Source organism: Podarcis muralis, chromosome 13 (genome assembly GCF_964188315.1).
Source record: "Podarcis muralis chromosome 13, rPodMur119.hap1.1, whole genome shotgun sequence".
Classification (NCBI taxonomy): domain Eukaryota; kingdom Metazoa; phylum Chordata; class Lepidosauria; order Squamata; family Lacertidae; genus Podarcis; species Podarcis muralis.
The window spans coordinates 3,366,903-3,381,399 of record NC_135667.1 but is presented as its reverse complement, the minus strand read 5'-3'; the positions used below and the strand labels follow the sequence as shown (position 1 = coordinate 3,381,399).

General features: G+C 48.8%; 1 protein-coding gene across 1 annotated transcript; it reads left to right on the top strand.

Annotated features, from left to right (window-relative positions):
• Positions 1–3,205: 3,205 nt before the first annotated feature.
• TMEM95 (transmembrane protein 95) lies at positions 3,206–12,969 on the top strand. Its single transcript, XM_028703298.2, has 7 exons — positions 3,206–3,607; positions 5,198–5,254; positions 5,801–5,881; positions 8,121–8,141; positions 10,919–10,999; positions 11,624–11,711; positions 12,440–12,969. The coding sequence occupies exons 1-7, from the start codon at positions 3,328–3,330 to the stop codon at positions 12,483–12,485; spliced, it is 654 nt and encodes a 217-aa protein (XP_028559131.2). The 5' UTR covers positions 3,206–3,327; the 3' UTR covers positions 12,486–12,969.
• Positions 12,970–14,497: the final 1,528 nt, after the last annotated feature.

Here is a 14,497-nt window from a genome sequence, read left to right as displayed (position 1 = left end):
ATAAATAGGTACCGCTCCGGCGGGAAGGTAAGCGGCATTTCCGTGCGCTGCTCTGGTTCGCCAGAAGCGGCTTAGTCATGCTAGCCACATGAACCGGAAGCTGTACACCGGCTCCCTCGGCTGATAAAGTGAGATGAGCGCTGCAACCCCAGAGTCGGCCGCGACTGGACCTAATGGTCATGGGTCCCTTTACCTTTACCTTACAGCTGGTTACGTCTTGTGTGTTTATTGAGTAGTTTTATAGCAGGCATAGGCAAGCTCTGGCCCTCCAGGTGTTTTGGAACTACAGTTCCCATCATCCCTAGCTAAAAGGACCAGTGGTCAGGGATGATGGGAATTATAGTCTCAAAAAAACATCTGGAGGGCCGGAGTTTGCCTATGCCTGCTTTAGAGGTCCCCCCAATGGCCAAGGTTTGGCACGGTTGACTTGAATGCAGAGCCCCACCCTCATGGATGAAAGGGGACTGGCGGTCAAATGAGATGAGAAGACCCCTGTATAGGATCAGGCCAAGGGGCTCAGCTAGGCCGACATCCTGGCCCAGTGGGAAGCCCTGCTTCCCTTTCTCTGCCTTCCCAGAAATGCACGTCTTCCTCAATAAACCCATTTCACCCTCCCCATTTCGCAAACTGCGCGTTTTAAAAACGTCTTCAACTGAAAAGCTGAAACCTCATCGCGAAGGCTCTGCTTTTTTATAATCCCACATCTCTTCCATGAGCTCATGTTTTTCCTTTTAAGCCGTCTTCACAGGCTCTCCCAGAGGAATGCGGCTGTCCCCTCTCGGGAGCAGTATACAGGGGTACCTTGGTTCTCAAACACCTTGGTACCCAAACAACTTGGAACCCAAACATTGCAAACCTGGAAGTAAGTGTTCCGGTTTGCGAACATTTCTCGGAAGTCGAACATGCTCCGTTTTGAGTGTTACGCTTCCGATTTGAGTGCCACACTTCTGTTCTGAGTGTTACGCAGAGGTCTCCCTGTTTTTGCTATTTATTTTGCGTTTTTGTGGCTCTTTTTGTTTTTGCAACTATGTGGAACCCAGTTCAACTACTGATGGATTGCTTGTGTGACTGCAGCACGTTGTGTTTATTGCTTTCATTTTATGGATCGATGGTCTTGTTAGAGAGTAAAATTCATGTTCATTTGCTGTTTCAGGGGATTGTTTTTAAAAGTCTGGAACGGATCAATCTGTTTCACATTACAGTGGTACCTCTTGTTTTACAGATGCTTCAGGTTATAGACGCTTCAGGTTACAGACTCTGCTAACCCAGAAATAGTACCTCGGTTAAGAGCTTTGCTTCAGGATGAGAACAGAAATCGCGTGGCGGCAGCGGGAGGCCCCATTAGCTAAAGTGATACCTCAAGCGAAGAACAATTTCAGGTTAAGAACGGACCTCCAGAACGAATTAAGTTCTTAACCCGAGGTACCACTGTACTTTCTATGGGAAAGCACATCTTGGTTTTGGAATGCTTTGGTTTTGAAATGGATTAAGTTTGAGAACCAAGGTACTGCTATACTGGGCTAGATCATGTCCAGCAAAAGGCTCTCCTGGCCAGCTTTTTGAATTGCTGTGTCCTTTAGCAGCTGCTTGCAGCTCTGGGAACTGACCGGTAGAGGGAGAAAAATCTCTCTCTCTCTCTCTCTCTCTCTCTCTCTCTCTCTCTCTCTCTCTCTCTCTCTCCAGCTCAAAGCACAAAAGAGGCATTACATTAGACTTATTTACAGACCTGCGTCGTCATCGTGTACCTGCTAAACCTGTTCAGGCTCTCAACGCCCACACATCCCCCCTCCTCCTCTGTGTATCTATGCGCAAGCTCTGATGTGGCGCATCTTAAGCACTTGGCAACAGGCCCCAACACGCACTGCTTAAATATTGAATCTTCTTCAAAGCAGGCCTGTCACGCCGGCACACTTTTAATGCGTAACGCACAGCAAAGCTTCCCTGGGCTGGCTCTGTTTTCTAAGCTGGAGGTGGTGGCGGGGAATGCCCTCCACACATGCGCAGAGGTACTCTCTTCTTGGCTAGCCACATGGCCTAAGAGCCGGTGCCTTGGGTGTTTGGAAGCACGGGATCTGGAGCCTCGGGATTGGGCAGGAGGCTCTGTCGCTCTCCGTGAAATTTTTGTCTTCTGAATCTTGACGCAGCGCGGGAATGAAGAGGCTCTCACAAGCACATGTTCTCACTCTCTGTCATGCAGTGTTAGAAACAGAGATATGAAAGCTAGGAGCTCAAGGGCACAACGGAATGTCCAGGCGCACTTTTTTAATAAGATTGCGAAGCTGAAAATGAATGAACTGCAGCTAAAGTATTACAGTGGGACCTCGGTTCTCGAACTTAATCCGTTCCGCAAGTCCGCTCCAAAACCAAAGCGTTCCAAAACCAAGGCACGCTTTCCCATAGAAAGCAATGCAAAACACGTTAATCCGTTCCAGACTTTTAAAAACAACCCCTTAAAAAACAGCAATTGAACATGAATTTTACTCTCTAATGAGACCATCGATCCATAAAATGGAAGCAATAAACACAACGTGCTGCAGTCACACAAGCAATCCATCAGTAGCTGAACTGGGTTTCCACACGGTCACAAAACAAAAAAGAGCCGCAAAAACGCAAAAGAAATAGCAAAAACAGACAGACCTCGGTGTGATACTCAAAATGGAAGTGTGGCACTCAAAAGGGGCACATTCAGCTTCTTAAAAAAGGTCACAAACCGAAATACACACTTCCGGGTTTGCAGTTTTTGGGTTCCAAGTTGTTTGAGTACCAAGGCGTTTGAGAACCAAGGGACCACTGTATGTTCATTTTTCACATGTTCTAGTCCTTCCCCTGCTCACCCCCCTAATATTCTTAAGAGGGACTCTTATCCATTCTTCAGAGAGTAGCTGGAAGTGGGGAGGCAGGAAAAGGTCCTCCTTTCCTTCCACTCTGCAGTTTTAATCTGAAATCTTAGACACAGAACCTTTGATCGACTGCTGCAAACAGACATACTCCTTTATAGGGTTGCACTTGAGCCAGATGCCAGAACTGGTTTTTGCCTTGACATCTGCTGGGAGGGCGTTCCACAGGGCGGGCGCCACCACCGAGAAGGCTCTGTGCCTGGTTCCCTGTGACCTCGCTTCTTACAGGGAGACAACCGCCAGAAGGCCCTCGGAACTGGACCTCAGTGTCTGGGTAGAACGATGGGGGTGGAGACGCTCCTTCAGGTATACAGGACCGAGGCCAGAGTTGTCCCTTTATGAACAGAGCCCCCGCCCCCGGGACTCTGGAACCGGTTGCCCTGGCAGCAGCCTAGAACCCCGACCCAAAGAACCAAAAGGGTTCTGGAATATGTTCTGCCTGGTGGGCATACCAATGGCTCTTTCTAAAGCGTCCTCCGCTCCGAGGGCTCTGGGACCGGGCTCTTGGTCGCCCGCGACTCTGGCTCTCCTGCTCCTCATCCTCGCCAGCGAGAGCCCCGGGACAGAGGGGTGCATCCACTGCGGACTCTATTCCAAGAACCTGAAGACCCGCTTTGCCCACCTCTGCGCCCAATACCGAGAGCGTTACAGCCAGGCAAACTGTACCGGTTATCCCTGGGGCAGAGAGTCCTCCCTGGGCTTGGCCTTAGGTAGAGAAAACGGGGCTCTTTGGGGATGTCTGGAAAAGGGACAGGTTTTATTATTGTTGTTGTTTAGTCATTTAGTGGTGTCCGCCTCTTCGTGACCCCCTGGACCAGAGCACGCCAGGCCCTCCTGTCTTCCACTGCCTCCTGCAGTTTGGTCAAACTCATGCTGGTAGCTTCAAGAACACTCTCCCACCATCTCGTCCTCTGTTGTCCCCTTCTCCTTGCGCCCTCCATCTTTCCCAACATCAGGGTCTTTTCCAGGGAGTCTTCTCTTCTCATGAGGTGGCCAAAGTCTTGGAGCCTCAGCTTCAGGATCTGTCCTTCCAGTGAGCACTCAGGGCTGATTTCCTTCAGAATGGAGAGGTTGGATCTTCTTGCAGTCCATGGGACTCTCAAGAGTCTCCTCCAGCACCAGAATTCAAAAGCATCCATTCTTCGGCGATCAGCCTTCTTTATGGTCCAGCTCTCACTTCCATACATCACTACTGGGAAAACCAGAGCTTTAACTATATGGACCTTTGTTGGCAAGGTGCTTTTTAAGATGCTGTCTAGGTTTTATTATTAGCAAGTAATTAACGGCAACGATTAGAACATCACTGTTATTATTTCTGTACACACTGATGGAACGTCACTGTTAGTCATTCTGTCTGCATCGTGGAACATCACTATTATTAGTTTTGTATGCATGACCGGAATGCCACTGTTATTATTTCTGTATGCATCCCATTAGCATAGTCACTCAGATCAATACTATTAGCAGTAATAATAACAATATATTCTTATGGGTGACAACAGGGGTGGGACTCCCCCTATATTTCCCTGTGGGTTATCTCTTTGGGGGGCAGGTGTCCACATGCTGGTGGTGGGTGGGGCCAGAGGGGGGAAAGGGGGCAGAGGAAGAGATAATAATAATAATAATAATAATAATAATAATAATAATAATATGAATTTCTAGTTGGTCTGCATTCCAGTCAGGCAAAAGCCAAGAGGTTTCTACATGCACACAATCACTCGTATATAATGCCGGGTGGTTTGGGACAAACAAAAGCGCTTCCCCTTCATAGTTGACCTGTGGAACTCAATCCCACAAGAGATAGCTGTTAAAAATTAGACAAACTAAGGGGAAGATATCACCACAGTTCTTCGGAGAGTTTGCGTTTTCCAGAATCCACTGAAATACTTTCGTAAGCTTGTTATTCCTCGGTGCTGGAAATCAGTGTCCGGCTGAAAGATGGGGGTGGAGACACTCCTTCAGGTCTACTGGGCCTTTGAGGCCGTTTAGGGCTTTCAAGGTCAGCACCAACCCTTTGAATTGTGCTCGGAAACGTCCTGGGAGCCAATGCAGATCTCTCAGGACCGGTGTTATATGGTCCAGGCAGCTGCTCCCAGGCACCAGTCTGGCTGCTGCATTCTGGATCAGTTGAAGTTTCGGGGTCACTTTCAAAGGTAGGCCCATGTAGAGCGCATTGCAGTAGTCCAAGCGGGAGATAACCAGAGCATGCGCAACTCTGGAGGGTGCCAGGTTGGGGGTGGCAGGTGCTGCAGACCACCGTGGCTCATGCACAGCTCCCCTTTCTTCCATCCCACCTGCAGATGACATGTCCCTGGATCTGCTGCTGGAAAAAACGCACCGAGTCTTCCGGGTTATAGGTGAGGAGCAGTTTGGTTTGTGCAGATTTCAGAGGGTGGCGCCCTCTTGGGACAATGGGCGTAAAATGAAGGAAGGCGGGTGTGTGTGAAAACTCTTGCTTTTGCATCAGTCTAGAGAAGCTGCTGTTGGTGGTAGCAGTGGCGCTGTGGGTTAAACCACAGAGCCCAGGGCTTGCCAATCAGAAGGTCGGCGGTTCGAATCCCTGCGACGGGGTGAGCTCCCGTTGCTCAGTCCCTGCTCCTGCCAACCTAGCAGTTCGAAAGCACACCAATGCAAGTAGATAAATAGGTACTGCTCCGGCGGGAAGGTAAACAGCGTTTCCGTGCGCTGCTCTGGTTCTCCAGAAGCGGCTTAGTCCTGCTGGCCACATGACCCGGAAGCTGGACGCTGGCTCCCTCGGCCAATAAAGCGAGATGAGCGCCACAATCCCAGAGTCGTCCACGACTGGACCTAATGGTCAGGGGTCCCTTTACCTTTACCTTTAGAGAAGCTGCTGTTGGTGGTAGCAGTGGGATTATAATCCTCTCGTCCCTTCTCCCCACCAGAAATAAACCAGAGCCTCGCTGACTTCCCAAAGTTTTGGAACTGGCTCCATGAAGTTAAGATACCAGAGCAGAGCAGAGAAGGTATGAGAAAGGATGTTCAGTCTGAAACCCAGTCTGTATTGGGACCGGCCCTGAAATTGTTTACATACATCTCAGTCACAGAACGTGCTGGAAAAACAGAGGATGTTTCTGGGCATGTGCAAAGTGTGTTTTCCCTCAAACGTGGGGTTTCGCTTATGCTCACGTGCGCGACATCAGGACGTCAAAATATCACACGCATAAATAATAAGTAAATAAATGTTTATTTATACCCCTCCCTCGCCAGCAGGGCTCACAGCGGCTAGCACCAAATACGAATTGCAATGAAACGTAATAGAAAAACAACAACCACCACCAAACAGTTAATTAAAATACGGCTTAAAATGCAGCCTCCTTTTAGTAGTAGCCCATAAATCAAGACCATAAAGGGAGGAAACATCAGATATTCACCTGAGCCAGCTATCCATGCTGGTCCTACATGGGTCAGCAAAAAAGCCAGGGGAAAATTTATATACCAAATCCCATATAAGGGATCGTCAGAGTCTAAGCTGAAGGCCAGGCGGAACAGCTCTGTCTTGCAGGCCCTGCGGAAAGATGTCAAGTCCTGCAGGGCCCTGGTCTCTTGGGACAGAGCGTTCCACCAAGTCGGGGCCAGTGCTGAAAAGGCCCTGGTCCTTGTTGAGACCAATCTAACCACCTTGCGACCTGGGACCTCCAAGGTGTTGTCATTTGGGGACCTCTCCATGGGGCGTACCAGGAGAGGCGGTCCTATAGGTACATGGGTCCTAGGCCACATAGGGCTTCAAAGGTCAAAACCAGCACCTTAAATGTGGGGTTTCACTTATGCTCGCGTGCGCGACAACAGGACGTCACAATATCACACGCATGACATCGACCCCCCCAATGCCCCACTCAATCTAGCCCCTAACCGTTCCCCTATGAAAAACCTCACCACACACCACTGCTGCAGCCCAATTGCTGAAAGGAGGGAGGCTTTGTCGCCATATCGCACCTCTGCTCAGAGATTTGCCGATTTGCTACGGGGTGTTGCTCTAAGTATCTAAAGCCCTTAACAACCTGGGACCGGGTTCACCTGTGAGATCGCCTCGCCCCATAAACGCCCCACTTGACCGCTTTGATTGGCAGAACTTTCGCTGTTTCCACACGCTACCCGTTCTGCCTTGCTAGGAACCGGATCTTTTGTTGTGGCAGCGCCAACACCTTTGGAACTCCCTGCCACTTGACACCAGGCCCCTGCTAAAACCACTGTCGCTTAGACAAGCCTGCTCAGACATGTAGAACGTGGGTGTATGTTTCAATCTGCTCTTTAGTTTATTGCCGGTTTTTCGGTTGGTTTTTAAAAAACCGTTTTCACTGATAATTTCATTGTTTTGTTCTCTTTGCAACCTGCTTTGAGGGCATTTTTTAAAAAAGTGGTGTGTAGATTTTATGAAATGAATAAATGAATGAATCATAATCTCACTCATCTGGGACAAGAGGGTAATTTTTCCTCTCAGAATTTGCCCCCTCAGGCAAAGGAGAAATGATCTGAATCAGGCGTGTGGGTGACTAGAAACAGCACTCCCCAGATTGAAAAGCATCCTTCGCTCCAGAAACCTCCAGGGTCCTATCCTGACCTCACAACATAGCTGTCAACCGTCCCTTATTTGGCGGGACAGTCCCTTATCCCAGCGCCGTGTCCCGCTGCTGTCCCTTATTGATGATGTCCCTTAAATTTCCCGGGTTTCAAAGGAAGCAGCTCCTCTCCCTCCCTCCCTGCCGGCCAGGGAGGAGGGAGGCTCCAACTGTGCTGCTTGGCTGCGTTGCTCACCCAATAAGGAGTCTGAGAATGACTGGGGGGTGGAGCTTGCATGCCTTGTGCCAATCAAATTGGCCGCGTTGCCTGGGGACTCACCTTTGCTCAGCGCTTCCCAGCGGAGAGGGGACGGTGGTTTTCCTTGCTGCATCCCCTTTGCCGGGTTGCTGCGCTGTGGGAACCACCGCTTGAGGCTTAATTTGGCTGCTGGCTGGGCTTTCTGCCTTTGGCTCGGAGGGGCTCAGAAGTTGAACACACCTGTGCTTGGAAAATCCCTTATTTTGGCTGCTGATCCCTTATTTTCGAGGCTGCTGGTCCCTTATTTTCAAATCTGTAAGTTGACAGCTATGCCTCACAATTTCCAAGGCAGGGACCAGCCCCAGTCCCTGATAGAAGGCTGGGAAAACTAGCTTGCTAGATGACTGAGCGTCTTGCAATAAACCTCTTTTCTCTTTTCTCTTCCAGCGCTGTGCCCTCCGGCTTGCCGTAAGTTCCGGGGACGGGATGGCAGAACGAGAAATACTGGGATCAAGAGCCCCACCTTTATAAAAGATGGGAAACACCCCCTCCCTTATTACATCCCTTCTCAGTGGTGGCTCCAACCTGGTGGAATGCTCTGTCCCAGGAGACCAGGGCCCTGCAGGATTTAACCTCCTTCCGCAGGGCCTGTAAGACAGAGCTATTCCGCCTGGCTTTTAATTTGAATTCAGCCTGATCTTTTATTCCCCTTCTCTTCACTCCCCTTTTATGAAGATTACCCGCTCTGAGACCCCACAACTAATTCTCCCCTGGTCTCCTCACTGGCCCAAGTAGGACCAATTCAGCCAGCTAGCCCTGGGGACTATCTAACTGATTTTTTATTGTTATTCATGTTTTTATACTGTATTTTATGCTGCTTTAATAATTAAGTGTTTTGAAGTGTTTTAAATTTGTTGTTAGCCGTTCTGGTTTTTGAAGCGGGAAGGGTGGGGTATAAATTATTATTATTATTACAATGGTGCCTTGCAAGACGAAATTAATTCGTTCTGTGAGTTTTGTCGTCTTGCGATTTTTTTCGTCTTGCGAAGCACGGTGTCGGGAAAGTTTTGGAAAAGCTTCAAAAATCACCAAAGTCTTTAAAAACCTCAAAAAAGGCTACCACACCGCGTGCTATGAGTTGCTCCTCGAAGTCAAGTCGCAACTGTATTAACTGTGTTAAGAAAAAGGAAACAAACTTGCAAGACGTTTCCGTCCTGCGAAGCAAGACCATAGGGAAAATCGTCTTGCGAAGCAGCTCAAAAAACAAAAAACCCTTTCGTCTTGCGAGTTTTCCGTCTTGCGAGGCATTCGTCTTGCGAGGTACCACTGTATTATTATTATTATTATTATTATTATTATTATTATTATTATTATTATTACATTGCCCGCCTACCCACCCCTGGCTACATCCATAGAATTATAGTGTTGGAAGGGACCAAGAGGTCATCTATTCCAACGCCCTGCAATTCAGGAATCTCAGCTAAAACATCCCTGACAGATGTCCACATTGCTTAAAAGAATTTTGGTCTATTACTCAGTTATCTGTGGAAATTTCACTCTAGCCCGTGCATGGGGTCAAGATTAACATTAATAATAACAGCTAATAATAATAATAATTGTGCCTTGGGTCTTTAAGCAACTACAGTGGTCACCTTGGTTCTCAAACTTAATCCGTTCCAGAAGTCCGTTCCAAAACCAAAGCGTTCCAAAACCGAGGCGCGCTTTCCCATAGAAAGTAATGCAAAACGGATCAATCCGTTCCAGACTTTATAAAACAACCCCTAAAACAGCAATTTAACATGAATTTTACTGTCTGATGGGACCATTGATCCATAAAATGCAATTCTGGGCTGCATCAATAGGAGTATAGCATCTAGATCAAGGGAAGTCATAGTGCCACTGTATTCTGCTCTGGCCAGACCTCACCTGGAGTACTGTGTCCAGTTCTGGGCACCACAGTTCAAGAAGGACACTGACCAACTGGAACGTGTCCAGAGGAGGGCAACCAAAATGGTCAGAGGCCTGGAAACGATGCCTTATGAGGAACGGCTAAGGGAGCTGGGCATGTTTAGCCTGGAGAGGAGGAGGTTAAGGGGTGATATGATAGCCATGTTCAAATATAGAAAAGGATGCCCTATAGAGGAGGGAGAAAGGTTGTTTTCTGCTGCTCCAGAGAATCGGACACGGAGCAATGGATCCAAACTACAAGAAAGAAGATTCCACCTAAACATGAGGAAGAACTTCCTGACAGTAAGAGCTGTTTGACAGTGGAATTTGCTGCCAAGGAGTGTGGTGGAGTCTCCTTCTTTGGAGGTCTTTAAGCGGAGACTTGACAACCATATGTCAGGAGTGCTCTGATGGTGTTTCCTGCTTGGCAGGGGGTTGGACTTGATGGCCCTTGTGGTCTCTTCCAACTCTAGGATTCTATGATTCTATGAAAAACAAAAACGCAAAATAAATAGCAAAAACAGACAGACCTCAGCGTAACACTCAAAACAGAGCACGTTCGGCTTCCGAAAAAAGTTCACAAACCGCAACACTTACTTCCCGGGTTGCAGCGTTTGGGTTCCAACTTGTTTGAGTACGAAGACATTTGAGAACCAAGGAACCACTGTAGGGGGTGGAGCTTGCATGCCTTGTGCCAATCAAATCGGCCGCGTTGCCTGGGGACCCGCCTTTGCTCAGCGCTTCCCACAAGCTCCTTTTGCTTTGCACAGGGAACAGGAGGCCTGGGTTCGGTCCATAGCTGTCAACTTACAGATTTGAAAACAAGGGAAAATAAGCCAAACGAAGCGGTGGTTCCCACAGCGCAGCAACCCAGCAAAGGGGATGCAGCAAGGAAAACCACCGTCCCCTCTCCGCTGGGAAGCGCTGAGCAAAGGCGAGTCCCCAGGCAAGGCGGCCGATTTGATTGGCACAAGGCATGCAAGCTCCACCCCCCAGTCGTTCTCAGACTCCTTATTGGGTGAGCAACGCAGCCAAGCAACAGAGTTGGAGCCTCCCTCCTCCCTGGCCGGCAGGGAGGGAGGGAGAGGAGCTGCTTCCTTTGAAACCCGGGAAATTTAAGGGACATCATCAATAAAGGACGGCAGTGGGACACGGCGCTGGGATAAGGGGGTTTCCCACCAAAGAAGGGACGGTTGACAGCTATGGTCCTTCCCCTCAGTCAGAGGAGGTGGGGGGTTCTAAGGCCTCTGCCCCAGACCCTCACCTGACCCCCCTTCCCTCCTGACCCCCATTTCCAGAGGGATCAGCCTTGGTGTGGAACTGTACCACTTGCCGGAGAGTGGAGGTGCGCTGCTGGGAAATGAAGACCTGTTATCCAGGTGAGGGGCTTCTCCTTTGCTATAATAATAATAATAATAATAATAATAATAATAATAATATTCATACCCCGCCAGTCTGGCTGGGTTTCCCCAGCCGCTCTGGGCGGTTCCCAACAGAACACTAAAAATAGAATAAAAACAGAATTAAAAAGCACCCTGTCTCTTATGCAAACCCTCTGGGTGTGCCATTCCCACCCCTCCTTTGCAGTCCTGGCCCCCTCCCTCCCCTTTTATTTTCCAGGGTCCACCCTACTTGCCAGTTTTCCAGGGACAGCCCTGGATTGACAGACGCCATCCCGGTTTCTGGTTTGATCCCTGTATATCCCGCTTCCCCTTAGAACCGGGCACAGGGCCTTCTCGGTGGTGGCGCCTGCCCTGTTGAACTCCCTCCCACCAGATGTCAAGGAAATAAAGAACTAGCTGACTTTTAGAAGACACCTGAAGGCAGCCCTGTTTATGGAAGCTTTTCGTGTTTGATGTTTTATCACATTATTATTATTATTATTATTATTATTATTATTATTATTATTATTATTATTTTGGGAGCCACCGAAGACCTTCCTGGTCTCTTCCAAGCACACCTTCCTCCCCTACCCATTTCTCTCCCTCTCTTTCGCCCCACAGAGGGCGGAGGTCTGGAAAAAATCACCCGGTTAATCTGCTCCATCTCTGGGTCCTGCCTTTTCCTGGGCATCGTCTCTTGCGCTCTCGAGTAAGTGGGGCACCCCATGGAGGAGGATGGAGGGGGCAAAGGGGGGCATTGCTGATAAGAGAACATCAATTAATGGGATAATGGACAGTACAGTGGTGCCTTGGTTCTCAAGCTTGATCCGTTCCTGAAGTCCATTCCAAAACCAAAGCACGTTCCAAAACCGAGGCACCATTTCCCATAGAAAGTAATGCAAAACAGATTAATCCGTTCCAGACTTTTAAAAGCAACCCCTTAAAAAACAGTAATTGAACATGAATTTTACTCTCTAACGAGACCGCCGATCCATAAAATGAAAGCAATAAACACAATGCAAAATAAATAAAGGATGTCTTCACATGGCACATAGTTAGACTGCAGAACTGCCTGCCACAGCCTGGATGGCTTTGAAAAGGGGGCAGGGCAAATTCACTGCGCTCCGCAGTTTGAGGCAAAATAAATAGCAACTCCCTGCTGTGGCAGGGAGTTCCGCAGTCTAACCGTGTGCCATGTGAAGACATCCTTCCTTTTCTCTGCCCTGAATCTCCCAGCCAGTGCCTCTGGATGCAACCATGTGTGTGTGTGTGTTTTCCACACCTGTTTCACGACACCAGAAGCGTCACAACACCACACGCACCCGGCATAGTTTCTGAATGAATCACTCTGCAAAGAAACGAAAAGAGAAGGGGGGGGAGGGAGTCTGTGCAAACCGGTTTCCCCGATGATGAATATTTTCCTTTCCTCTTTGGCAGGTTTTGGCTCCGCGCGAACACGAGAGAAGAGGAGGGGCCGTTATAGGAAAGGGGAGCAAAATGCTTGCAGGCCCCTCCATAATCTCCTCCTTTGCACATGAAGGGGGGGGCGTTGTATGGGAGTCAAAATACGTGAGGCACGAGCTCAGAGAAGCGATGCTGCGACACCCAACATCGTGCAAGCAATGTTCAGGACACAGAGGTCTTGGCTGTGGCTGCCTCCCATAAGCACATGTGCAAAATAACTGCACTTTTTTAAAAAAATGCACAGATCCGCATGTAATTCCAAAAAAACCCCCTATTTTTATTCAGTTATATATAGAAAAAAAAGCACATATTCAGATGCAAACAGGAACACTAGAAAGCACCGATAATTCCCCCCCTCTCCGCTGCTATAACTCCCGAGGTGCAAAATTATCCCATGTTATGAAATGTAGATTTATTTATATTCTAGTTCAATCAGCCACAAAGGCACTTCTAGGCTGATTTAAAAGCTCCACAGGCAGTGGGTAAGGAAATCAGAGAGCAGGGGTCTTGGGGGGGGGGGGAAGCAAACTCTGTGTTTAAAACGCCCAATCCATTAAATTATCGTCCGATTTAACGAGTTCCAGATTGAAGCATATTGGGTTGGGCAGGGGGAATTTACCGTATTTTTTGCTCTATAAGACTCACTTTTTCCCTCCTAAAAAGTAAGGGGAAATGTGTGTGCATCTTATGGAGCGAATGCAGGCTGCGCTGCTATCCCAGAAGCCAGAACAGGAAGAGGGATTGCTGCTTTCACTGCGCAGCGATCCCTCTTGCTGTTCTGGCTTCTGAGATTCAGAATATTTTTTTTTCTTGTTTTCCTCCTCCAAAAAGTAGGTGCGTCTTGTGGTCTGGTGCGTCTTATAGAGCGAAAAATACGGTATTTCATTGCCTTTGTTACAAATGTTGTGTCATAAAACCGAACCCTGCCTTGACAAATTTGCCTGGTTTTTGAAATAATTATTTGCACGTTAACCTGTGGAACTCCCTGCCACAGGAGGACGGCTTTAAAAGAGGATGGGACATATTCATGGAGGAGGAGAGGGCAATGGCTACTAGCCAATATGTCGATGCTCTGAGAGGGTTCTTGAGGTCGGATCCTGCTCACTGGTTTCCCACGGGTATCTGGTTGTCCCCCCTCCGCCCCCATGAGAACAGGATGCTGGCCAAGATAGGCCTGATCCAGCAACCTCTTCTCCTATTCTGGAAGAACCAGGTGCCCAAATATAGGCTGAAGGGCCTGTTGTTGTTCAACGTCTTTATAAATGACTTGGATGAAGGAGTTGAGGGGATGCTTGTCAAATTTGCAGGTGACACTGTAATAAACGGAAATTTGCCCTTATTCCCTTATGGGGGACACAAGAGCCCTTATAGAGTCCTTTGCAGGTTCTCCATGGGTCGGAGAAAATAACAGAGGCCAACCAGAGAATATTGAGAAGCAAAGCATCTTGTAAGCCTGATCTTTATTGATCTGTTGCAACAGGGTCCTCACTCACCACACGCAGGAAAGGAGGAGGACCCAAAACCCAGGTGTGCCTGCCCTTATATAGACATTTTAAATTGCTCGCCCTGGAGTCCAAGACCACCCTCAGAAACATCATACCTACATCACAGAAGAGGCGGTCTACAGCAGAAATCTGAGCGCATTGTTTATCTCCTGTCTGGCAGGTTACCTGTTAATGGTCACTTGATTGGATACCCTGGGGAGCCTGGCCAGTCTTTTGTAATGACAAAAACAAAAACGCCCTGAGGATGCCAGCCTGCCAACGGCTGCCCAGCAAAGGCGAGTTCCGGAATGTGCAAAGGGTGTGTCTGGGCATGTGCAAAGGGCTGCTCGCCTGAGCTCGGCTTTTTCCGGGGCTCATGCTCATGCTCTCGGGCTCCTTCGCCGCCCGTGTTTTGCAAACCGTTCAGAGCTCATCTGAAGCACCGCTGTGCAACCCCAGCCGGCCTTTGGTGTGTGGGCTCTGGGAAACAGCCAAGCGCTTATGGACTGGCACCCGGCGGCTGGTGGAGAGAAAGAGATGCTGTGAG

Excerpts from the sequence above, each read along its gene's own strand:
- TMEM95 (XM_028703298.2), top strand. The coding sequence starts at position 3,328 with ATGTTCTGCCTGGTGGGCATACCAATGGCTCTTTCTAAAGCGTCCTCC. Across the intron at positions 5,882-8,120 it reads ACCAGAGCAGAGCAGAGAAG|CGCTGTGCCCTCCGGCTTGC; the intron begins GTATGAGAAAGG and ends TTTCTCTTCCAG. Across the intron at positions 8,142-10,918 it reads GCTGTGCCCTCCGGCTTGCC|AGGGATCAGCCTTGGTGTGG; the intron begins GTAAGTTCCGGG and ends CCCCATTTCCAG.